This window comes from Vanellus vanellus, assembly GCF_965231255.1.
Source record: "Vanellus vanellus genome assembly, chromosome: 28".
Lineage (NCBI taxonomy): Eukaryota > Metazoa > Chordata > Aves > Charadriiformes > Charadriidae > Vanellus > Vanellus vanellus.
The window spans coordinates 1,056,280-1,080,506 of record NC_138933.1 but is presented as its reverse complement, the minus strand read 5'-3'; the positions used below and the strand labels follow the sequence as shown (position 1 = coordinate 1,080,506).

Below are 24,227 nucleotides of genomic sequence, written 5' to 3'. Positions count from 1 at the left end.
CTCGTGCGGTTTTGACACCTCGGTAACCCAAGCACATTCAGGAGGGTGTCTGCTGATTTACGCACCCTCCCGGGTTACGGCGGGAGGATAAATCAGATTTTTAAGCCCTCGTTTTAAACCTTTCACTAGCCTGCCCCAGACCAGACCCCGCTAAATGAGATCAGTCGCTTCGGGGCTCCGCTGCTCGGCCCCCTGCAACGTCCTCCCGGCCCCAGCGAGGTAGGGAATCGCCACCTCCTCCGCCTGCCGGCCTTGGTGGCGCCTGGGGTTCGTTAAAGCAAATCGCTTGCACGTGGAGCGTGAGGAGGGGGCGGCTGCCGTGCGTTCCCCCCACACAGGACCGGGCCGGGGAGATGCGTGGAGGATGCAGGAGCGAGGGACGTGCGGAGGTGTCGGCGGGGAGGTGGCGATACGTACCCCGGCTCAGTGGGACGCGGACATGGACCAAGCCCCTTCCATCCTCCAGACGGAGAAGGCGTAGCTGAGCCTCTCGTGGGCCAGGTAGTTGCAGCTGGTGATCTTGTGGTCCAGCTCATCGCTCTGCAGGACCTGGTACAAGAAGTCTATGTAGCGGGCGGCCAGCTTGAGGGTTTGGATCTTGCTCAGCTTGTCGGAGGGCAGCGTCGGGATGATCTTCCGCAGCTCCGCGAAGGCGTCGTTGAGCGACTGGGTCCGCTGGCGTTCCCGCACGTTGGCGATCACGCGCTGCGTGTGCACATCCTCGAAGGACTGCGGGACGGGGCTGCGCTTGCTCCGCTTGCCCTGCGGCGAGGGGGCACCGCAGTCCTCCGCCGGCTTGCCCCCCTGGCCGCGCTTGCGGAGGCATTTCTTGTGCAGCCGCTCGCCTTCCTCCTCGCTGGTGACCAGGCTGCCTTCAGGGGAGTCCGGGCACATGCTTTCCTCTTTCATCTTCTCGGCGCCTTGCGGGCGAAGGGCTCTGGGGGTCTCACGAGATGTGATGGCCGCAGCGCATGGGCAAGGCGGCCTGGAGAGGAGCCAGCGCCCGCTCAAGAGGTGCAGCCCGGAGCATCCACCCTTCAGCCTCCCCAAACTTCCCAAGCCTTGCGGAGCCCTCCAAGGAGCTCGGTTGGTTTTTCCTTTGGGCTACGGAGAGGAGGGCGTTCGGATAACTTTGGGGAATGGCTCTTGCTGATAGGGCGAGGAGAACTGTGGGCGGACCAGGCACAGACCAATGCAGCCGTGCAAGGTAACGCAAACATCAGTGGAGCTTATGGGTTCCAGATTTCCTCCCTTCCTCCTCCACCGACACCCCCAAGCCCTCCGGCGCAGATGCTCCTGCCTGCTGCCCGGATGTCAGGGGACATTGCCTATGCTAATGTGAGCACCAGCCATGGAGTTCAGGGGAGGTTTTTTTGATTTTTAGTCTTTTTTTAAAAAAAAATTTAAGCCCTGTTGACCCTGCAAAAGCCAGCCAGAAGTATTCACTTGTCCAGTTTGGAATAGGAGACTTTTATCTATGAGAGATTCAAGTGGAAATGTGGAGCAATGGATGTTTCAATGCGCGATACAGAGTATTCTCTGAGTCCAAAGGAAGAAGCAACAGTGGTAGGCATCCATACTGCTCATAAGAAATGGCATTATTCCAAATTAACTTGAGTTTGAGATGGATCCATCCATCCATCCATCCATCCACCCATCCACCCATCCATCTCTTCCTCTGTCTACATCTTCTGGCAGCCCTTATACGGATGGAAGGAAGCCAATACTCATCCACTGTCATATTTCTCTCCAATAAATGTGGCAGCTATTGCAGACAGGGAGGGTGCAGCAGGTCCAGACCCTGTTCCTGGCTGGATCCACAGCCAGTTCAGCCCCTGATTTCCCGGCGTAATCAAACACTACGAGTGGTATCACTTCCTTACACTGCTCCTGAGCTTGCCTGCAAATAAACCCACCTTCTTGTCCCTGCAGAAATGCTGGGAGAGCGGCGTCCTCTTTTATCCAAGGTTGAAGCTCCAGATTCAGACTATCAAGCCATAAAAAATATTCTACATAGGTCCCACCTTATATTAGCTAGTTTTCAGCCCTCTGTTATCACACCGGTAGAATCAGCACATAAAACTGGAGTCCACTGGTGTCCCACCACCCTTCCACGTCCAGCCACCCACTCCCAAAGAGCTCCTACACCTTTGGGGACCCCTATAACCTTCCCACCTCCTGCCTGTGCCCTCTGCCTCTCCAAGGTGATTCTTCTCCAGAGTGTCTTGACCTCATCCAAGCTGTCTCTGCTCATCACGCTCTCCTGGCATTGCTCCCTGCTCTTGGTCATCGGGAACTCTCACGCTGAGTCTCTTTGGAGGGACACTGACGTCCTGGCATGATGCTCCTTGGGGATATTGGGATCCATCCCCAGCAGAGCTCCGTAGCCCTTGCTACAGCCTTGCTTTGTTTAAAACAGTATCAGTAACTCATCAAAATAATTAAAATCACATCAATAAACCATAAATTGTTGAGTTGGCGTATACATGTTTCTGAATAGGTATTTTTAAATTAGCTCCTTTTTATAACACCTAACGAGTTTCCATAAATAAATATATTTTACTAACAGAAGTATATAACATACTACCGAGTTCTCCTACACCGATGAGCCCGCCCCGCGCTGCAGTGGGATCCCCACCAACCCCAGACTGGCAGTGACGGGGATGCGGCAACTCAGGCTGAGCGTGACCAAGAGCTGCAAGAGAAACTCCTTTAAAAGGCAACGACCTTTTTTTTCCCCCTTGTCTTGCTGCATGTAACAAATTAATATTCTCAGCTTGTCAGTATTATCTTAATCCTGAATAACCTGTGCTGTGGTACTGCAGTCTTCTCTTGAACCCCTCTCTGTTCGAGAACCTCTGCCCCGCTTCCCACAGCCTGAAGAGGAGAGGATGTCCTCTCCGCTCTTTGAGGTGGGGCTGACCAAGAGCAAGCGACTTGGCCAACTTAGCTCAAGCAAGCTACACCCATTTCTAGTAGAAAAAACTCGATTCAAGCTCAGCTACAAGGTATTTGTTAAAAACGTGCTCCATAGACCTGCCAAGCGTCTGTAGCCTTGCTGACCAGACACACGTCCCCTTGTCCATCAGCGCTCAAAGCAAAACTCTTCCCAACCCCTTTCCCTCCCTAATTACACCCACCCGCGTGCTGCGTTTTTGCTCAGGATGCGGGCACCCTATGGGCGCTTTTACATATTTTAAGGAAATACGTGTTTTCAAATCCTTGATGCTGCGAGGGCTGGAGCCCCTCTGCTGGGAGGACAGGCTGAGAGAGTTGGGGTTGTTCAGCCTGGAGAAGAGAAAGCTCTGGGGAGACCTTATTGCAGCCTTCCAGTCCCTAAAGGGGACCTACAGGAGAGCTGGGGAGGGACTTTTTCCAAGGGCATGTAGTGATAGGACAAGGGAGAACAGCTTCAAACTGGAAGAGGGGAGATTTAAATGAGATGTTAGGAAGAAATTTTTCGCTATGGGGATGGTGAGCCCCTGGCCCAGGTTGCCCAGAGAAGTTGTGGAAGGCCAGGTTGGACGGGGCTTGGAGCAACCTGGGCTGGTGGGAGGTGTCCCTGCCCAGGGCAGGAGGGTTGGACTAGATGATCTTCAAGGTCCCTTCCAACCTAAACCATTCTATGATTCTATGATCCTTCCACAGGTTTCTCTTCAACATCCTTCATGCTGGGTGGGAACTCAAGTGAAACGGCAGCCTCAAAGAGCCACCTCAGCCCCTGGCCCAGGGAGACCTGAGCAATGCTGGAGAGTGGAGGTTGTAGCCAGGTGGGGGTCAGTCTCTTCACCCAAGGAACAGGTGATAGGACAAGAGCAAACAGCCTCAAGTTGTGCCAGGGCATGCTTAGGATGGATATTAGGAAAAATTTATTCACCGAAAGGTTTGTCAAGCATTGGAACAGGCTGCCCAGGGAAGTGGTGGAGTCACCATCCCTGGAGGTATATAAAAGATGTGTAGATGTGGTCCTGAGGGACATGGTTTAGTGGTGGACTTGGCAGTGCTGAGTTAACAGTTGGACTTAATGATCTTAAAGGACTCTTCCAACCAAAACGATTCTCTGATTCTCTGATGTTGGACTTGAGAGGGCTTTGGTTCAGCCCCGTCCTCCCTGCGCTCATGTCAACTTGTCAGGGATGGCAGTAGCCACAGACGGGAGCTAGCAGAGAGCCAACATGTGAAAACCACCCAATATTGCTTAAAGAAGTAAAAGACGCTCAGAAACAGGTTGATACTCGTACCTGCTGGGATGGAGCCCGGTGACTTGATGAAGGGATAGAGTGTACCACCAGTGAGTTTGCTGATGGCACAACACTGGGAGGGGTGGCTGACAGGCCAGAAGGCTGTGCCACCGTACAGAGTGACCTGGACAGGCTGGAGAGTTGGGTGGAGAGGAACCTAATGGAGTTCAACAAGGGCAAGTGTAGGGTCCTGCATCTGGGGAGCAATAACCTCATGACCCAGTACAGGTTGGGGAGCTGGAGAGCAGCTCTGTGGAAAGGGACCTGAGAGTCCTGGGGGACAACAGGATGGCCACGAGCCAGAAATGTGCCCTGGTGGCCAAGAAGGCCAATGGCATCCTGGGGGGCATCAAGCAGAGTGTGGCCAGCAGGTGGAGGGAGGTCATCCTCCCCCTCTGCTCTGCCCCGGGGAGGCCACATCTGGAGCGCTGTGTCCAGTTCTGGGCTCCCCGGGTCAAGAAGGACAGGGAACTGCTGGAGAAGGTCCAGCAAAGGGCTGCAGAGATGATGAGGGGACTGGAGCATCTCTCTGATGAGGAAAGGCTGAGGTAATTGGGGCTTTTCAGTCTGGAGAAGAGAAGACTGAGGGGGGATCTTATCAATGCTTATCAATCCTTAAAGGGGGGGTGCCGGGGGATGGGAACAGTCTTTTTTCAGTGGTGCCCAGTGACAGGACAAGAGGGAACGGGCACAAACGTGACCATAGGAAGTTCCATCTCAACCTGAGGAGGGACTTCTCTCCTGTGCGGGCGGCAGAGCACTGGCACAGCTGCCCAGAGAGGGGGGGAGTCTCCCACTCTGGAGCCATTCCAAACCCGCCTGGACGTGTCCTGTGCCACCGCTGGAGGTGCCCCGGCTCTGGCTGGGGGTGGCACTGGGGGGGCTCCAGAGGGCCCTTCTGACCCTCACCAGTCTCTGGGATTCTGTGACTTTGCTCCTTCCTCCTCACCAAAGCCCGCGCTGCAGGCAGGGCATCGGCTCAACGCATTACTCACACGTGAGTGTTGTCAAGACAGCGACTAATATCAGATGTTCGTAATGCGGAAAGACAATAGATCACAGGGGCCTGGGAAAGCGAGAGAAAACAAAGGCCGAGGAAAAAAATACCCCAGGGAGGGCAGGATTTAGGCAGGATCCAGAGTTCTCTGATCCTGCGCTTTGGAGGAGCTGGCTCAGCTCTGCCGAGGACTGGGGCGCTGCCAATGAACACCAGCCGAGGCATGGGCTTGTGCCTGGGGTTTATTTTTTTTATTATTATTATTCCTTTTATTGTTGTTTTCCTTTTTTTTTTTTTTTTGTTTTAAAGTTTTATTTCATTTCGCTGGTGAATGGTTTTGGACGAAGGAAGTGAATTTGGTATTGTTGCTGATATCCTTGAGCAAAAGGAGAAATACAATGAGCTTTGATGTGCAGGAAGGATCAACTAAGCACCCCGAACTGCTCGAGAAGGCTTTTTTTTTTTACCCAGATTTGGCTGTTTCGTGGCAAGAGTAGTTTTTCCCTTAAACATTTCAATTTGTTCTTTCAGTGAGTGTTTTTTTGGAAGAATACTAATATAAACTTTTCATGGAAAGGTCACGAGTCACCAAACTGGTTTCAATAACTTTGCTTTTCCAGCTAGCTGGGGGTTTTATAGCGCTCGTTTTGACAGATCAGTGAAAATTTCAAACCTTAAATATGCGGAGAAAAAAAAAATAAAAAGTCTAGCTCACTTGATTCAGCGAGAAGCCACCAGATGGAAGATTTGAATTCCCACCATGTCCCAGCCCCTCTGCCCACCTTCCCTCCTGGTCCTCCTCCACCCCCTCCCTACCCACATCCATCCTTCTGGAGCAGCCTTTTTTTGGTTTAGGTAGGAAATGTCCCCGGCGCTGGGGTGTCCTCAACAGATCTGAGCCTGGAAGATGCTAAAAGGGCTCCTGTGGAGCCACTTAGCGCTTTGGGAAAAAGGGAAAGGTGAAAAAAAGAAAGCAAGGACACTACCAAACCACACTTGGGCAGGGAGTGAGGGAGCAGGGAGTCCATCACCTGGAAAAACAGGCTGAGGCACACCACTACAGAGAGGTTGTAGGACCTCAAATGAGAGCTCTTTCATGGGGTCGAGGTGGGAGCCAAGGTTTCTTTAGAAAGAGGCTGAGGTGTTCCCTCAAAACTGCATTCTTTGGTGGTTGAAAGCCCATCTTGGTCAGCCTGAGCCTATTTCTGTCTCTGAGCCTCACACCGCCTGTAGATGCTCTTCACCAGCCTTCACCCCTGGAGCACCTCTCCTATGAGGAGAGGCTGAAAGAGTTAGGGCTGTTCAGCCTGGAGAAGAGAAGGCTCCAGGGAGATCTTATTGTGGCCTTCCAGTACCTTAAGGTGGCCTACAGGAGAGCTGGGGAAGGACTTTTTGCTAGGCATGTAGCGATAGGACGAGGGGGAATGGCTTTAAACTGGAAGAGGGCGGGTTCAGATTAAAGATTAGGAAGAAGTTTTTCACTTTGAGGGTGGTGCGGCACTGGAACAGGTTGCCCAGAGAGGTTGTTGAGGCCCCATCCCTGGAGGTGTTCAAGGCCAGGCTGGACGTGGCCTTGGGCAACCTGGTCTAGTGGGAGGTGTCCCTGCCTATGGCAGGGGGGTTGGAACTTGATGATTTTCAAGGTCCTTTCCAACCTAAACCATTCTATGATTCTATGATTCTGTCTGACCCCCCTCTGCCACCTGCTTGGCTGCAAAATGATCCAAGCCCTTTCAGTCTCTTCCCCATAAGCAGATCTCCAAAATCCCTAGTGATCCCAGCTCCTCTCCATGCTGTCCACAGGGTGTGTGTGTGGGGGGGGGGGACGACCAGGCTTCCCTCTCAGCCTCAGGAGAGACGGTGTTGGCACAAACACGTCCTCACCTCCTTTCAGTCCAGCTCACATCAACATCAGGCTGTTGTCCTGGGACATCCTTGGCCTCTCTCCGTCTGCCATAAGTCTGCAGGGATGGTCCACCAGAGCAAGAGGTGGTTGGCCTCTGCATGGTCTGAAGGACAGTGTGGCACTGCCATGCCTCCAGGTCCAGCTCTATCCCACGCGGGACACCCCATGGGAGAGCAGAGGAACCACTTAATATCACGAAGAGCAAACAAACGTATTACAGAAATTTGCTTCTTATTCACTGGTGATACACGTCGCATCTTCTAGCTTTGCTAGATCTAGAGTATGAGGAACTGTCCTGACCTTGTTGGGGACACTGAGCTGGGATGGGAGGAGGTCTCCAGGGGCTGTGATGGGAGGAGGTCTCAAAGGGGTAGATGGGATCTTTGGGTTAACACACACTGAAGAAGCGCTCGGTCTGGAGCTGATGCTCCACCACCACAGCTAAAGAAGGTGGACAGGAGGCTTCTCCATCCTTGGGTTTTGGGAAGGGGTTGAACCCATGATTCTTCTTGTGTTGTGTGGAATAAACCAGGGCTGCCTCCGCTAGAACAGTGTGAAGAGGAGTGACAGAGAGAGCTGGGTTCAACCCAACTGACCTCCACAGACGCAACGTCCTGCCCTTGGTGGGCAGAGTGGGGCTGGGACAGGTCATCCATCACGGTCTGCGTCCAAATGCCGGTTATGGGCCAGGGAAGCTGAGAAAGTGCCACCCCCCAGCTCCACCCTCGGTTTGCTCGCTGGTAAAACGGGACCGCAGACCTGCCCGCCACTGCGGAGAGCTGGGGCTGCGCGGGGATAACACGGTCCATGTGCGAGCCCGGCCCTGTCGATAGCAGCGCTTTGATGGCCGAGGACCTGATTACGCCTGCAAATAACTTTGGGCACAAAATCAGAAGCCGAACCTCGATGCTGAGGGTTTTTTTTGTTTTGTTTTGATTTTGGTTTGGGGTTTTTTTTTTTTTTTTTTGCAAGCTCCTTTTCTTTGTTAGAAAGGACAAAAATAATCTCTATTTTATCCTGCGTGAAAAAAAGGAGGATAATGCTAATAAATTGAGAACATTAAAGGGAGCCAGGAATAGCCGCTGCCCCTGGAGGCTGGGGAAGCAGCTTTGGTTTCGCAGGTTTTTCTAGTTATTGCAGTGTTAGAGTGGAAACATGTGTGGTGCGAATAAAAATGCGAAGCATCCGCTGTAGCGTGCTGTTGCTGCAGCAACCGCAGGGAATATGGGCGAGGGGGATCGTGCAGGGCTCTGGCTGTAAAAGGGAACTCGAACGCTGCGGGGTCCTTTGATCTGCGCGCCTGCAGCTTTGATTGATGGCCTCGCAATTCATTTCCTTGTCAAAGTGACATAATGTTCCTGGAACTTGCTGAACTTTTTAAGAACTAAAAGATGTTCCCCACCAAAACGCACCCCCCTCCACACAGCCTGGAGTGGGGGGCACAAGGGACTGGGGGTGGCGGTGGTTAGGGGCTGGCCAGTGGTGTTACTGGTGAGACTGGGAGTGAGTCGCGGTGATTTTCTGCCTCGCTTTGCCCCTTCCCCAGGAGCGGAGCTGCGGGATGGGGCAGTGGGATGAGCTGCGGCACCGGGACCGGGCGATGGAGGGATGCGCCGCCTGCAGATGCCAACCACCACCCTGCGCCGACGACCATCCTGTTCCAGTTAATTTTTACATGTGAAAGTTTTTTTTTAGGTCCCCATCCCTCCGTCCCCCCCTTCTTCCCCATCTGTTTCCATCTGGCCATCAAAGGAGAGAAACGCCATGTTCTGGGTCCCGCTGCCAAGAGCCTCCCCGCTCTCCCCGCGAGCCGAATAATTCCCACCGAAGCAGCCTCCCGCTCAGCCCTGGCGCCGTGCGAGCCGAGGCGCGGGGGCAAGCTGAGCTCGATGGGCTCATGCCGGGGCACAGCAGTCCAGCCGAACCCTTCTCCGGCCACCGCCGCTGAGGACGCCTCGGCTGGGAGACCAAGAGCTGCCTGTCACTGCGACCTTGCTCTGCCCTTGAATTTGCATCAGTCCCAGGCAGCGCTGGAGTGGCTCAACCCCCTTAGGATCTGCTTTCCTGCCAGTAATAAAAGATCATCACAAGCAGTTGCTCTTCCTATTTACTCCAGCTTTCTCCTCCAGAGGACCCAGCTGCTTCGAGAACCCCACGCAGTGCCTCGCAGCCACGCAGCCACCCTGGGAGGGCACCCCAGATGACGGGGCAGGTGGGGGACGTGCGTGCTGGGGTCAGTAGATAACTGAACAAGCGTTCCCCCGGGAGATGGGATGAAGAGGACAAACGCAGTGTTTGCAGGCAAAGAAACTCTTCGGGAAGAGAGCTTCAGGAGGAGAAACTCGTAGGGGGCAGGAGCTCTACAGCCCAGATGCTCCTGCGAGCAGCGAGCCCGCTCCTGCCCAGGGAGCAGCCTAACCCCGAGGCTACTTCATCCCTTCTGCAAACATTTCTTGGACCGGCTCCCCTGCTCAGACAGGAGGTGGTGTTCACCCTTGGCTCTATCACCCAACGCTACCGAGAACATCATCATTGTAGCGTGTGAGTAGTTGTGCTTCTACCTGTCGTCGTCTTGCACCTCAGGAGCAGATAAAGACCTCCGTCACTCTTGCCGTTAATTCCCTGCCCTGGCTTTAGACGCCAGGCAGAGAGGCACCTCGTGTGGTGCCCATCCTGCTGCAGCTCCCCGGCTCTGCGGACCCAACTGCAGGACCCGGCGCTGGCTCCAGATGTGCAGCTCCTGCCCCCAGTGCAAAGCAAACCCCCTCCCCTCTGCCCTCTGCCCTGCTACCGCCACACGCTTTGCCCCGTATCGCCGCTCGCATCTGGCCCAGGACAACCTTCTCCCGGCGCCCTCCAGCTGGAGGCACCGAGATTTGTGCCTCGTGAGCAGGTTTGGGTGATGGCACCGTGATGCCACAGACCTGCTTGACGCATTGAGGAGAAGGAAACAAGAGGTGCTGTGGGCACGTTGCAGGTGAGGGCTTGACTGGGAGCTCCCAGTGCTTCCCAGTACCCAGCTGGACCTGTGCTAGCACCAGTAACCCAAGGATGGGGGGTCAGTGACTCACTGTCAGATGGAGCGAGGAGCCTGATGGCTGTGGCTGGGTTAGCAGGAAGCCTCTTTCCATCACGCTCAGCTACTCCTGTGGTGAGTCACTTCCAGCCAGGAGATCCTACAGCCTCACGTCCCGTCTGTGGGAAGGGAAACCAAAGGGTTGTCTTCTCCTCCTAGGGAGTTTCATGGCTTAATCCTCTCTGAATGTGTAAACGCTGCCCTGCTCCAGGCCTGCCTTCCCCCCTGCAAAGGCACCAAAGTCTCCCCTTGCAGCTATGAACCCCACAAACACAGGATTTCTAAAGTTTGGGAGCTCACGAGAGGAAATAGAGTCATTCGTATTTTTGCAAGCTCCATACCAGTCCATTTCTGCCTTTTCCTGACCTTTAGGATGTCTCATCTGTGGGTCACCCTGTGCCCATCCCTTTGTTTCAGTCTCAGATCTTCCATCATCCGACCTCTGGGCACCTCTTGCAGCTCTAACTCCGTTTCCATACATACGTAGCTGTCTACTCACCCCTCCTTCACACACCTTCTCCTTTTAGGCACCACGTACACGGCCACGCACTTCGCCATCCCACTCCCGAGCTGTCCCTCCCCTCTCCCCTACACATCATCCTGAAATCCCAACAACGCCAAAAAAACTTGACTCTCTTCTCCCCTGTCTCACTGAACCTGGTCTCTTGTCTTTAAAAGGAATTTGATTGAGCCAAACATGTATTTTTTGTGTGTGCAGTTACTTCTCTCTGCACAGAACTGGAGAGGATCCAGTAAGTCAAAGCCATCCTGACCTCCGTCTGCCCCATGCAGAGAGCCACGCGATCCTCCAGCATCAGCTCAAGTATTTGTGGGAAACCGAAGTTCAAAACTGCCGTTAGCAACAAGGCAAACATTTATGGTAGGTTTCGTTTAATCTGCGAGCAAAACAGCCTCTGGAAAAATCTGCGCGAGAAGGTGTTAGAAGGGCAGAGGTGGAATTGGTCCCAGGGGGGTCCCTGTCTGAGAGAATCTCCCCCAGATGGGAGGAGACATTTCGCTTGGTGTTACTCCTAAGCAGCAACCAAACCGTCTTGGTGCCTTGTGCTCCGGCTCGCGGCAAATCGACCGGAGATTCAGGTTCAGGAACTGGGAGGGAATGAAAACAGGGGGGAAAAAAACTTGTGTTTTTCTCCTGGGGGCAACCAGAGAAGCAAAAAAGGAAGACACCAGCAAGCACACGCATTTTATAGCAGTTTTCCTTGGGACGTTATCTAAATGCTGCAAATCCTACCAGCAGGATAAGGCCACAAAAGTACAGAGCAGACGGACAGATGGACGATACCGATGATGCAGAGCCCAAAGAACGCCGAGTTATTTTTATGTGAGCAACTTTGTAAGCACTCAAAATTGACTCAGTCTTCTGCACCTCCTCCCTTCGAGCCGTGGGCCAAACTGGAGCCACACCAAGCCAAGGGATGGAGGAAAAAGGGTTCTCCGAAAAGCCAACATGCTGGGTCTTCTTCACACGGCTCTGCGTGAGAGTCCACGCTCACGCAAACCACTAGCATCTTGGAGCACATTAGCAGCTCACGTTCACAGCCTGGTGGCTTCCCACGGCTCCCAGCGGCCCGTGCTTGGCACAGCACAGCGATGAGCTGTCTTAGGGACAGGCTTGGGTGGGGTGGGAGAGGACAGCATGGGCCCTTGGCCAACCCCAGCCTCTAGAGCCATTAGCATCACCCTCCATCACCATCACCCTCCATCACCATCACCCTGTGGCCAGGTCTGTTATCAACAAAGTCACAGAGGGCCAGAAAGAGAAGGAAGGACTTTGGAGAAAGGGGATTGAGTGAGCGCTGGAGCAGAGGGTGGTAGAGGGCTTGGACCCTTCCCCACATCACTAATACTTTGCTGCCAGTGAGAACCAAACTCCAACTCTGTAACCAGTATAAACCACCTTTGCTCCCCACAGCACAGTCTCGAGCAGAAAGCAGACCCACCAAGCCCAAAGAGCCTCCAAAAGCCTGGTAAAGCAGGGGGTAGCATCTCTGCCTCCATCCTGAAGAGCTCCAAAACTTTTTAAGTTGCCTGGGGAAGAGACTTTGCGGAAGTTGAAAACCACCAGGAGACCTGTGGGATGGCATGTCCCACAGTGCTCCAGCCCATGGATATCCCCAACCCCTGGATGCCCTCTGCTCTTCATCACCAACCAAGCTGAAGACGGTTTGCAGGAACCCCTCCAGTCGCCCTATTTGGGCATCTCCCGAAGGGAAGAACCCTTTTCTCCCATGTTGCTTTCCACCCTCTCCCGCTGCCGGTCCCAGCGCTGACACCACTCCCAGCCCCAGCAGCACATGTGGGAGGACCCTGCAAGCCTTCAAAGCCCCGTCTGGGGAGAGACGAAAGGCCGGTTAAACTCCTGGCTGGAGATGAAAGGAAACTCTCCCCTCCGCGGCTGGAACGAGTTGCTGGTGCTTTGGAGTCGGGTTTGAGGCCCATTTCCTGAGCGCCATGGCAGGAGCTTTCATTTGCAGAGGGACTTTGCTAAGTAGCCACGGGGCTGCCACGAGAGCAGATGTCCGAATCATCCGCGCACGTCATCGCATCCCCGTCCCCGCGCACGCCGGGAGGACACCAGGCTCCGCAGGAGGGGCAGCCTGGATGCTCTGGTGGCTGAGGCTGGTGCCTGCATCCTCTGTATCTCCGCAGGGGAGGGCTCCTGGCACAGCTCAGTGGGTCCCCAACCATCCCTCGGGGGTGACAAAGCAAAGAGTGAGGACGGGCTGTCCAACCGGGGCTGGCAGCGGGACGGGGGTGAGCAGAAAGGGGAGATTTCAGCTCCTGCGCCGAGCGCAGATACACAGCCCAGGGCTGAGGAGCGGCTGGCTGGGCGGATGCGAGCGACAGATTTTACTCATTTTGTCAAAGGAAATTCTATTCCGATTAAAACCCGTTTGATCTCAACGGAGAAGGGGGGTAGGGTGGGGGTAGGGTTGGGTTTCTCTCCAATTGTTGGGCTTTATTGGGCTAATGTATCAGCTAAAAGCTTCCAAGCAAGATTTAAAGGAGGGAAAGGCAAGGGCATGAGCTGCAGAATCTGGAGATGACTTCAAGGGGTTTATTAAAAAAAGGGATGCGCTGCGCAGGATGGAGAAGGAAGGGATCAAGCTGCTCATCTGGGGCTGCAGAGCCACGCGCCCTGGTACCCCCAAACACCCCGGGCTGTCCCCTCTTCTCCCACCGTGTGCCTGTACCTCACCGCTGGGTTGGGACAGGGTTACCCGGCGTCAAACCTGAGCTGAGCACAGCCCGGGATGTAGAGACAGTCAACATCAAATGGGTTTACGGGTGTGGATTAAGCTGTGTGGCTGCCTGAGGGACAGAGCTAAAGGCGGGGAAGGTGTTGGGTAATGTTTAGAGAAATAATGTCAGTCGGGGAAACGCAGACAGACCTGAACAGGGCAGAGGAGCCCGAGGCAGTGGAAAAAATCAGGGATGCTACAGAGCGGATCCGAACACCAGCAGGCAGACCGGCAGGGAAAGGTGCTGGCCACAGAGCCCCTCCAAGCCCACATCTCCAGCAAGCGGCTCCTACGCTGACACATCCTACTTCATCTACTCCCAAACCACTCATGAGTTCAAATTCAGCAATTTTGGCTGGGATAAAAGGTCAAGTCATGGAAAATCCATGTGTCCCTCTGTCCCCAGGACGGATTGATCACACCTCTGCTACATCTGCAAACGCCCATCTGGTTTGTCCAGACAGCAAAGGGGACCAGTCAGTCCACACCAGCGACCTGCTGCCCTCACTAATCCTTCCCAAGACCCGACCTACATCTGTGCTGTAGTTTAAGACTATTACTTCTTTTCCCATCTGGACTGGACAAGAAAAGCAGACTGTCCCTCTGTTCTGTTAATCAGCCCCCAAAGACCATGGCCAGGTCTTCTCTCAATGGTTCCTTCTCCAAACCAAGCAACAAAGACACTTTCAGGATCGCTGTATGTTGTACCTTGCCAGAAAAGCCATACCTGCTGCTCAACCATACTGGTCGCTCTCTGCAGTTCTCCTTGCGCTGCTGCTGGCTGCCACTGAGCACTGGTGGGCACAGGCACATAGAGTTGAGCAGGGATGGATGATGGTGATGGATTTGACCAATGGACCACTCGGTGGATAAGAAACTGGCTGGAAGGTTGCACTCAAAGAGTTGTGGTCAATGGCTCCATGCCCAAGTGGCAACCAGTGACGAGTGGCATTCCTCAGGGGTCGGTACTGGGACCGGTGCTGTTTAACATCTTTCTTGGTGACATGGATGGTGGGATGGAGGGCACCCTCAGCGACTTTGCCAATGACACCAAGCTGTGTGGAGCAGCCGACACGCTGGAGGGGAGGGATGCCATCCAGAGGGACCAGGACAGGCTGGAGAGGTGGGCCCATGCCAAGCTCATGAAGTTCAACAAGGCCAAGTGCAAGGTCTTACATCTGGGTTAGGGCAATTCCAAGCACAACTCCAGGCTGGAAGGAAAATGGCTGGAGAGCAGCCCTGAGGAGAGAAGGACTTGGGGGTGTTGGTGGATGAGAAGCTCAACATGAGCCGGCAACGTGCGATTGCAGCCCAGAAGGCCAACCGCATCCTGGGCTGCATCCCCAGCAGCGTGGCCAGCAGGGCAATGGGGGGGGGATTTTGCCCCTCTGCTCCGCTCTCATGAGACCACACCTGGAATATGGCACCCAGCTCTGGAGCCCTCAACATCAGAAGGATACGGAGCTGTTGGAGCGGGGCCAGAGGAGGCCCCGGAGATGCTGGGAGGGCTGGAGCCCCTCTGCTGGGAGGACAGGCTGGGAGAGGGGGGGGGGGTTCAGCTGGAGAAGAGAAGGCTCCGGGGAGACCTCAGAGCCCCTTCCAGCATCTGAAGGCAGCCTACAAGAAGGCTGGAGAAGGACTTTTTACAAGGGCATGTAGTGATAGGACGAGGGGGAATGGCTTCAAACTGGAAGAGGGGAGACTTAGAATAGATGTTAGGAAGAAATTTTTCACTCTGAGGGTGGTGAGACACTGGAACAAATTGTCCAGGGAAGTTGTGGAGGCCCCATCCCTGGAGGTGTTCAAGGCCAGGTTGGACGGGGCTTGGAGCAAGCTGGGCTGGGGGGAGGTGTCCCTGCCCAGGGCAGGCAGATTGGAACTGGATGATCTTCAAGGCCCCTTCCAACCCAAACCATTCTATGAAAGCTGGACAAGGCAAGGAGAAGATCACCTTGGTGGAAAAAGTCCTGAAGGAGGAGATGCCACATGACTGCCTCACTGCAAACTGGGTCGCGTGTAGGGCTGGGCTGGGCTCTCTGCCTCTGGGCTGATTTCCAAAGGGTTGATTCCTCCCCATCGAGGAAAAAGAGCCTTCCATTTCCTTACCGTCTACTCCATCACCAGAAAGAAAAGGTTTTGTCCAGACTGTAACATAAAAGGGAATGTGTTCTGTGATGCACAGCGCTGCAGGGTTGGCTGTATACACGAAAAGAGAGCAAAAATGAAGATTATATCCGTGCGGTGCAGACAGGATTGAGCTTAAAGATAATTTAGACATCTCCTCAAATGGCTCCACGATTCAGTGAGGAGGATGAGGATGGAGGAATGGTGCATCACGAGGAGTTTATGGAGCGAGCACCCTGGAGATGAAGGCATGTGTGTGCTGGAGCACTGAAACCCAGATCTGTAATAAATATCATGAATTGGCAGAAAATAAAACCAACTGAGTAAAGACAGTAAATATGGAGCTTTTATTGTCAGAAGGGCAAGAGAGGGGAGTGAGCGTGACCCCGGCGGTGCGCAGGGCTTGGAGGAAATCTGGAAGAAAAAACTATCAAAGATAGGGAGATAATTGGATAAAAATGGCAGAGCACAAGCTCACCTTGGGCTAACTCGATAATTGTCTTTGATCAAAAATGATTTTCTGAACAAAGGCCGTGCAGTAGATCTCCTCTGTCTGGACTTTATTAACGCACGGGATAAATTGCTCCACAGGTACTCATAGGTAAACTGGAGAAAAGGGGGTTACAACTGGGGAAGGAACAGGCTGAAGGGGAGACATGGGGCTGTCGCGGAAGAAGGACTGTCACCGCTTTGGCGTCCCTCAGGGGACTGGCTGGGGATGGGCTTTCTCGATTTTTTCATTTGCCTAAAAGTCAGGAAGGAGGAAAAAGCAATTTGCAAGTGCTGCGAAGTCGTTGCAAGGCAAAGGCATTGGCAGCAGAGAGGAGGAGCTGAGTGTCTGAGTGCAAGACCTGCATGTATTAAATGATGAGAGTAACAAAAAAATGGAACAAGATCAAATGTAAACTCAGCATTTGGAAATATAAAACCCTTGGCGAAGTCTTCTTGCCACCGCCGGCACTTGCGATGTGGACATTCCCATCTTTCTCAATCGCTTCCTGGGTGAAGCTTTCTCCCAACCAGAATTTGGCCGATCCCGTCCCACTGAGCAACTCTTCCCCAGGGTGGGAAAACGAAACAAAAATAATATCCGATTCGGAAAGGAGGAGGAGGAGCATGCATTGGCCTGGTGGGCTTTGGGGTGTCCATCCCAAACTCTGCGCATCCCACACTCCGCGAGTGCCAAACCAAATCCACTTTCCAGGCACTGGGCAGACAGGGGAGAAATTTTTATTTTTTGAGGGTTGATTTTTAACTTTGGAGCCCTCAGCTTCGGGACCCGCAAGATTTTGAATATAATTATTCCCAGAATAATTTCTCCCCCCACAAGGCCTTTAAACCACTGAACTGTGTCGAGGAGCTGTTGGCCAACGGGACATGTCCCGGCACGGCGCTGGCTCGGCGAGATGTTTCCAGCCCCATCAGGCGTGGAGTAAACAGGATCTGGTGGAGGATGTCACAGCCCAAACGCTCGCAGGAGGAGGGGAAGGGCACCCGTTTCATCGCTTGCCTCTTTGTTGGCAGTCGTGGTTTACTCTGCAATGATTATTTCGGTTCATTCTTGGGTTTTTAGCCCTTTCTTCATTTCTTTACTCTTTCCTTCCTGGTTTAGGAAGAAGATAAGCAACGAGCCTTCCGCTAAAAGCTACTGCCAGCCCAGTTCAGCTCCAAGCCTGCAGCGTGGGCTGTCCCAGGAGAGGACCAGAGCCCCCAGCCAGCTCCCAGTAACCTCCGTGGAGGTGCCAGGACCATCCGAGAAGCTCTTTGTGAAGCCGCGGTTTGGCTCCTTTTGGCTGCACATCGTTGCTCGCCATTAATATTGTCTCAAAGGCTCTTCCTAGATACTCCACTTCAACCCGGCAATTTTCAGCCTCCTTGTTAAATATTGGAACCATATTGAACCATTTTACTCACTTGGTTGTTCTCCAAACTGAAAGATGTCCTAAAAATAACTATTCCCAGTTCTGTGGGTGATGCTCAACCCCCCCTTCAGACCATGGCTGCCTCCCAGCTCCGTCTGCGCTTCAGTTAACTTATCCCAACACTAAATCAGCTCAGCTGGGGACTTTTAATCCCACTGCTAATTTTTAGCAAAACCCACCTCTGCCTGCTGGCTTGTGAGAAGCACAAGGCAGGACCACGGATTCCCTTGGGAAGAGCATCAGCCTGGCAGGACTTAGCGCTGAAGGTGATGACCGGGAGGACTTGGCCTGGGCTCACATCCATGAGTCCAGTGTCCATCCAGCTTGCGATATGGCATTTGGAGGCAAGGAGACACCTCTGGGGTTACTTGCTCCAGCAGAGAGGTCTTAGGAAGGGACTCTTCCTTGCCCTGCTCCCTTGGGGCAGGTTGTCCTGTCCTCTCCATGCCATCCAGACCCAGAGCCACGCTCAGGAATGGGGCTGGATGCAGGGCTACGCAGTGAGACCTTGCAGTTGTCCTGCCGTGAGGAGGGTGTAGAGCAAAGCCTACCAAAAGGTCCCTCCTAGCCCTGTTTTATTCATTTAACCCATACTGGCCACGCCAGGCCCTATCCCTGCCTCCCACATCCAAGGTCACCCCACCTTACCACATCTACTGCCACCCTCTGCCCATCACATCCCGCCCTGTCCTGTGCTCAGGGCAACCCCATACCTGTCACCTCCAGCTCATTGCTGTCCTGACCTCATCCAGCACCGCCCCTGAAACCTCTCATTCATGTCCAAAAAAGCCCCCCCAGGTCTACATCTCGCTCCAGCCAGCCTGCGATGGCATACAGCTCCGATCGGGATGTTGCGTGCAAGGGCTGCAGTTATTAAAATGGTATTCGGGGGATTTTTCTTTCTTTTTTTTTTTTTTTGGTCTTTTTTTTTTTTTCTTTTTACAAGCAACAGCCAGTAAACAAAGAGCAAATATGTGCTGAGTCGGCTCCCTCCTTGTCGGGCGGGCCAACTCCGCTGCAAGGCTGGGGACCGCGCTTGCAGCAAGCCGTGCATCCAGGCGGATCCGCACGGCAGGGTCGCTCCGCAGAGCAGGGCCACCAAGCTTACGGTTGAGGTCCCCCTTTCCTGCAAAGCTTGGAAAACGGTCCCTTCTCCCTTAGAATTCCCCTTCTTAGTGCCTAAACTGCCAGGTAATGGGTCCTACAAGCACAGCTTTGGCCAAGTGGCAGGATGAGACCCAATGTGGCACCGTCAAGCTGGATGGGTGGAGATCCCCAAGGGAATGGGGACCTAGCGTCTGGGCAGAACTTTGACCCTCCTGCCTTACACGGCTGATCCCTCCCAGCACTGTGCTCCCAGCCCAGCCATGCTTGGGACAACCCATGGCCACCTCAAGGATGGCTGAAGACCTCTTTGCCCCAGCTGCGCAGAGCCCCAGGCTCTGCCCCATGTCTTAGAGCTGTTGGACACTCCTAAGCACAGCCCCAGAGCCCCCTTAGAGGACACATGGCCAAGAGTTATGGACCCAACACACCAAGAACAGTGTCACCCCGGCCAGCAGGCACCGAGCGTCCTTCTCCACCCAAACCCACCTTTGAAGCCCCATGTTCAGCAGCTCCGGCGAAGCTCATCTGCGGAGGCCTCCACGTCTGGCGGGGCTGCAGCGCTCAAAGCCTTTGAAACGCCGCTTCCGTCCTCCCCACATCTTGAAAGCAGATTGCTAAAATGCAAAAAATCTGTTGTTTTTGTTAATGTTGCTTTGAATATCTCCAAGCGCTGCTCAGGCAGGAAGGTGGGATCAGGGCCACCGACGCAGGCAAACAACGGACCCGCTGGGAGGGTGCCGAGACCGTGACAGTGGGTCCCAGCAAGCTGGTGGAGACCGGCGCTGGCGGTGAGAAAGCGGGCTGCGGGTAGAGCTGGGCTTCATGGCGGGATCCTTCCAACACCAAAGGTCTTCTGCAAGCACCAACACACGTGCCAAATCCAGCAGATGCTGCCCGATTCCTGAAGACTTCCTTACGCAGCCAAGTGCCAGGTGATATGAACGTTGCCGCTCCTCCAACTAGGTGAAAACCGGACAATTGCATTCAAAAGGTCCTGTTGGATGGTAAAGCCTGGTCTACCCTGAGAATGGGGCTGGGATCATCAAGACTTTGGGGAGCCTGCAGGTAGAGAAGGGCTCTCGGGGGAAGATGATGGACTCGAGTCTGCCCCAAGGGGGTTGCTCTGGCTCTGTAGAGCCACCCGGAACCTCTACTCTCCTTGTGTCCCAGCGCCAGAGGGATGAACAGGTAATTCGGGCTGGGGTGCTGCCCTGCCTGGTTTAGAGCAGGGGCTGGAAACCTTTCTCCAGGGGAGGAGAAGGCTTTTCTCCTCCTGACGGAGGCAGTCAAGGGCTGCCCTACCCTCCCTTTGGAGGGTGTCTGGATCCATCAAGCTTCAAAACCCATCCTGTAGCGCAGGGTGGGGGGACACCGTCACTTAGGGGGACTCCGATTTCCTACAGCAAACCCAGCAGAGAAGGGAGATCCCTCCCCTCCGTACCCGCTGTGCTTTGGCCCTCACAGCCGCCCTGAGGGGCGGTTTTGTGGCTGTGAAGCCACCGGGAGAGACAGTGGGACCGGAGAGCATCGCGTGACACCCAGCTCTGCTGTGCTGGCGTCCAGGAGGTGACGGCGGGCAGGTACCTACATCCCAGAGCATCCCACAGCGGGAGAGGCAGCGAGAGGCACTGCAGGACCGTGCCGAGCTCCTCGGTGGCCTCCAAGCAGTCCCCAGCCCAGGGGACACCCTGCAGCGTGGTGACGTGGTGCTGGACCTGCTGTGGCTCCGAGCTCAGCCCCTGGACCTGGCACAGGGGGCAGGTTTGGTGGGAGAAATGCCCCCGGCGCTCATCCCGGGAAGGGCTCACGTGGCATCCCCGGGTGTGTGTGCCACAGCGCTGTCAGTCCTCGTCACCTCCCCATCGACGGCAGAGACTCGGTGGCTCCTCAGCAGAGCAAAACCAGCTGGGATTTCGGCATGAACGAGCCGGGAACGGTGCCAGGAGCGACCTCCCGGCGCAGGAGCAGCTCCCAGAGCCGTCTGCGAGACCCTGGAGAGGGATGGGGAGCCCCAAACTGGCCCGCGGTGGCTGGTGGCCACAGCTCCTCGCCCCACCAGACCCTCCTGTCGAGCTGGGACGGGGCGTAGGTGTGACACGAGGACTCGTGCGCAGACCCTGCAAGGAAACGGGGGTCTTGGTTGGGATGGTGGGGTCAGCGCCGTGGGAGCTGGTGGTCCCCAGAGGGGTCCAGCCTCATCCCCCCACTGCAACACCAAGGAGACCCTCAGCTGGACACACACCCCCGCAACGGGGGTGTCATGGGGATGAAGATCGTGGTCCTGGGAGGGCCCCAGCTCCCCCCCAGCCATGGCCGGGCCACTGCTGCCCTCCACCGGCCACTGCCCACCCTGCACCCATGGGTGCTCCAGCCAGGCTGGTGGGGGGTTCTCCCCATCACCCACATCCCTCCCCACCATGCTGCCGCCAAAAGCTGCTGGGGCCAGGGTGAGGGAACCCCTCCTGCCCCCTTCCCTACCTCCGCCCTGGAGGACACCTCTCACCCCAGAAGCCCCCAGTGAAGCCGCTCTGGGTCCCTTTGGAGCAGGTGGACAGTCACACCGCCGAGGATGTGGCTGAGCCCGTCAAACTCGTTTCATTTGTGATGGGAGTCAGAGTGGAGCTCACTCTGAGGCACCGATGCGGCGCCTCGGACTCTTCCCTCCTTCAGGAATAGCATCACAGGGCAGACACCGTCCCAGCACTTCCCAAATTTATTCCAAATGTTCTAATTACCGCGGCCTCCCACCAGGCGCTGGCCGGGCTACAGAAAGCAGATGATCAGGAGTCAAGATGCAGAGCCCTCACCCCACCACCCCAAACGTCGCTGAGCCAGGGGACTCGGTCACGGGTGGGAACAGGGGGTCCCAGTCCCAGCACCAGTGATGGAACTCGTGCCACCAGGCAGGATTAGGAGGGGAAGAGCCGCTCATGGGCTCGCTCAGCACCATGCGCAGCCTGCAGCAAGGTGCGGAGAGGCGGCATCTCCACCAGCATCAGCCCACAATGGGGACACGCAGCCACTGCCGTGTCCAGTGCTTGATGGAAGAAGAGAGTAGTGGATCCCACCAACCTTCCAGCCAACCTTCCACGCTGAAATTAAGACGTTGCCTTGCACTTCCCCTCCCCGCTCAGGTTCCTAAAACTGCCCGCTCTTTTCCAAAATTGCCTTCTCTCTCCCAAAACCGCCTTCTCTTTCCCCAAACCGCCTTCTCTTTCCCAAAATTCTAGGAGGAAGAAGAGGTGCAAGGATTCCTGTCTCCCCTCAGCTGCACAGAGCCGGCTGGGAGCACGCTTACCACCTGCGAGCGCACAGGGGAGACGGGCAGCTTGCCCTGAGCCCACGGCTGGCCTTCAGGACCACCCAACCCTGGCAAGTTTTAGCCCAGCTTGAACACCAGAAGCACGAGCACAGAGGGAAGCTTCTGCACACCCAGAGTTGGAGGGGATTCGGGAGCCTCACCTGCAGGTGCAGGGATTTACACCTCCCCCATGAAGCCAGGAGAGGCTGCTCAGCCTTTGGGAGCGGGTGGTGACAGCGCTGGTGGTGCAGGACAGGAGAAGGAGATGCCTCCACACAGGACGGGTGTCTCCCTCCACGCAGGATCTCCTCCCAGCCCGCTGCTCCCCGGGCCAAGGGTGGATTTCTCCACCAAGGGTTGTACAGGAGATACTCACGGTGCTGCAGGAGGTTGGGCAGCGCTTACTCACGCTTGGAGATGGCAACAACACATGCATTGTCCCCACCGGTTTGAGCCTGGTTAGATACCACCAAAGCAGGAACCCCCACCACATCCAGGGCATGGCAGACGGGGGGGGCTGTTCATCCTCTGTCCAGCCCAGGCACGTACATGCACCTCTTACCAGGACTCATTTGCAGAGAAATCACAGAATGGTTTGGGTGGGAAGGGACCTTAAAGACCATCTCGTTCTCCCCCTGCCCTGGGCAGGGACACCTCCCCCCCAGCCCAGGGTGCTCCCAGCCCCGTCCAACCCGGCCTTGAACACCTCCAGGGATGGGGCAGCCACAGCTTCTCGGGGCAACCTACGCCAGGGGCTCAGCACCCGCACAGGAGAGAATTTCTTCCTCATATCTCATCTGAATCTCCCTTCTTCCAGTTTGAAGCCATTCCCCCTCACCCTATCACTCCATGCCCTTGGAAAAAGTCCCTCCCCAGCTCTCCTGGAGCCCCTTTAGGCACTGGAAGGGGCTCTCAGGTCTCCCCGCAGCCTTCTCTTCTCCAGGCTGACCCCCCCACCTCTCCCAGCCTGTCCTCCCAGAAGAGGGGCTCCAGCCCTCCCAGCATCTCCGGGGCCTCCTCTGGCCCCGACCCTACTCATCTCTCTCAGCCCATTTCCAGATGTGCACCAGAGCTCCCACTGCCACCAGAACCCACAAAGAGGGTCCTCACAGGCTACAGCGTCCTTTTTTCCCCATCCTTTGGAAACTGATGGCTTACCCCAAACTCCTCCGCATTCCAATGGACGAGGCCTGGATGAAAGGATCCACTTACAAGATGAGAGAAGCGAGTGCCTGCACTGTCTCTCCACGCTGTGGAAAGGGCAAGAGAAATCAAAGACCAAACAGGAGAAAATAAAACAAAGAGCTGCCTCAGACAGCCGGGATCCTCACCGGGCTGATTAGCCCACGCTGACAGCGAGGTCTGGCCAACCTGCAGAGAGGGTAAAAGGGAGAGGGAGAAGGCGAAAATAGATGGGGACTGTCTCACTCCAACAGCGAAAATAAAATCTGCGAGTCCCAGAAAGGTTAAAAAAAAAAAAAAAAAAAAAAAAAAAAAAAAAAAAGTCAGCACCCTGTCCCCGGGCAGTCAGCAGATGGTTTTTCACAGGAAAAGAATATATTCCCTCCCCCAGACTATTCTGAAATTGCAGCCGGGTTTGCTGAAAAGGTGGGTGAGTTTTGGCTTTTGCAGACAGTAGTACCCCAAGACAGGGACAACAAGCACTGGGACATCAGGAGGGCTGCCACCGCGGCAGGTCAGCCAGGCACCTCTTCCCTTTGCCTGTGGGCGCAGACTACACACCCGGCGTAGTCAAAACAGCAACAACAGCACTTGCTCAGAAACCCCTTTGTGCCGAAATCCCAAAAGGCAAAGAGACTTCTGGGGTAAAAAAAAAAAAAACACGTTGGGCATCACTGCCTGTGGATCCAGGTGTCGAGAGGACTGATAAGCGGCAAGGGACAGAGTTAAACGATGCTGGGGGCGCGCCTCACCCCAAAAAGCAAAATGTTGTGTACAATTTACACCCCTGGCCTTCCCCACAAAGAGTGCTGCTCCTGCGGGGTGTCATCAAGGGAGGGAGAGAGAGACAGAATTTAACTACTTGGTAGGGAAAATCACTCCAGACACTGGTTTGGTGAGAAAGACGACTGTATTTCTGCTCTTACTGTGGTGTCACATACAAGTTATAGTGTGGTTTAGTACAAGGAGACACTGGGATACACACAAATGAACCCCACTGTGAATTACATCATCCCACCGCAGGACCAAATCTTACACCAAGCGTGCAAACGAAGCATAAACAATGTAAAAATATATTATATATTTACATACACAATCTTTTAAAAAG

At 54.8% G+C, this 24,227-nt stretch overlaps 1 protein-coding gene across 1 annotated transcript; it reads right to left on the bottom strand.

Annotated features, from left to right (window-relative positions):
- Positions 1-423: 423 nt before the first annotated feature.
- LOC309682301 (twist-related protein 2-like) lies at positions 424-909 on the bottom strand (the record flags this gene model as incomplete). The annotated part of the gene is made up of 1 exon (XM_082496369.1): positions 424-909. One exon carries the CDS (start codon positions 907-909, stop codon positions 424-426), a length of 486 nt encoding a protein of 161 aa, XP_082352495.1.
- Positions 910-24,227: the final 23,318 nt, after the last annotated feature.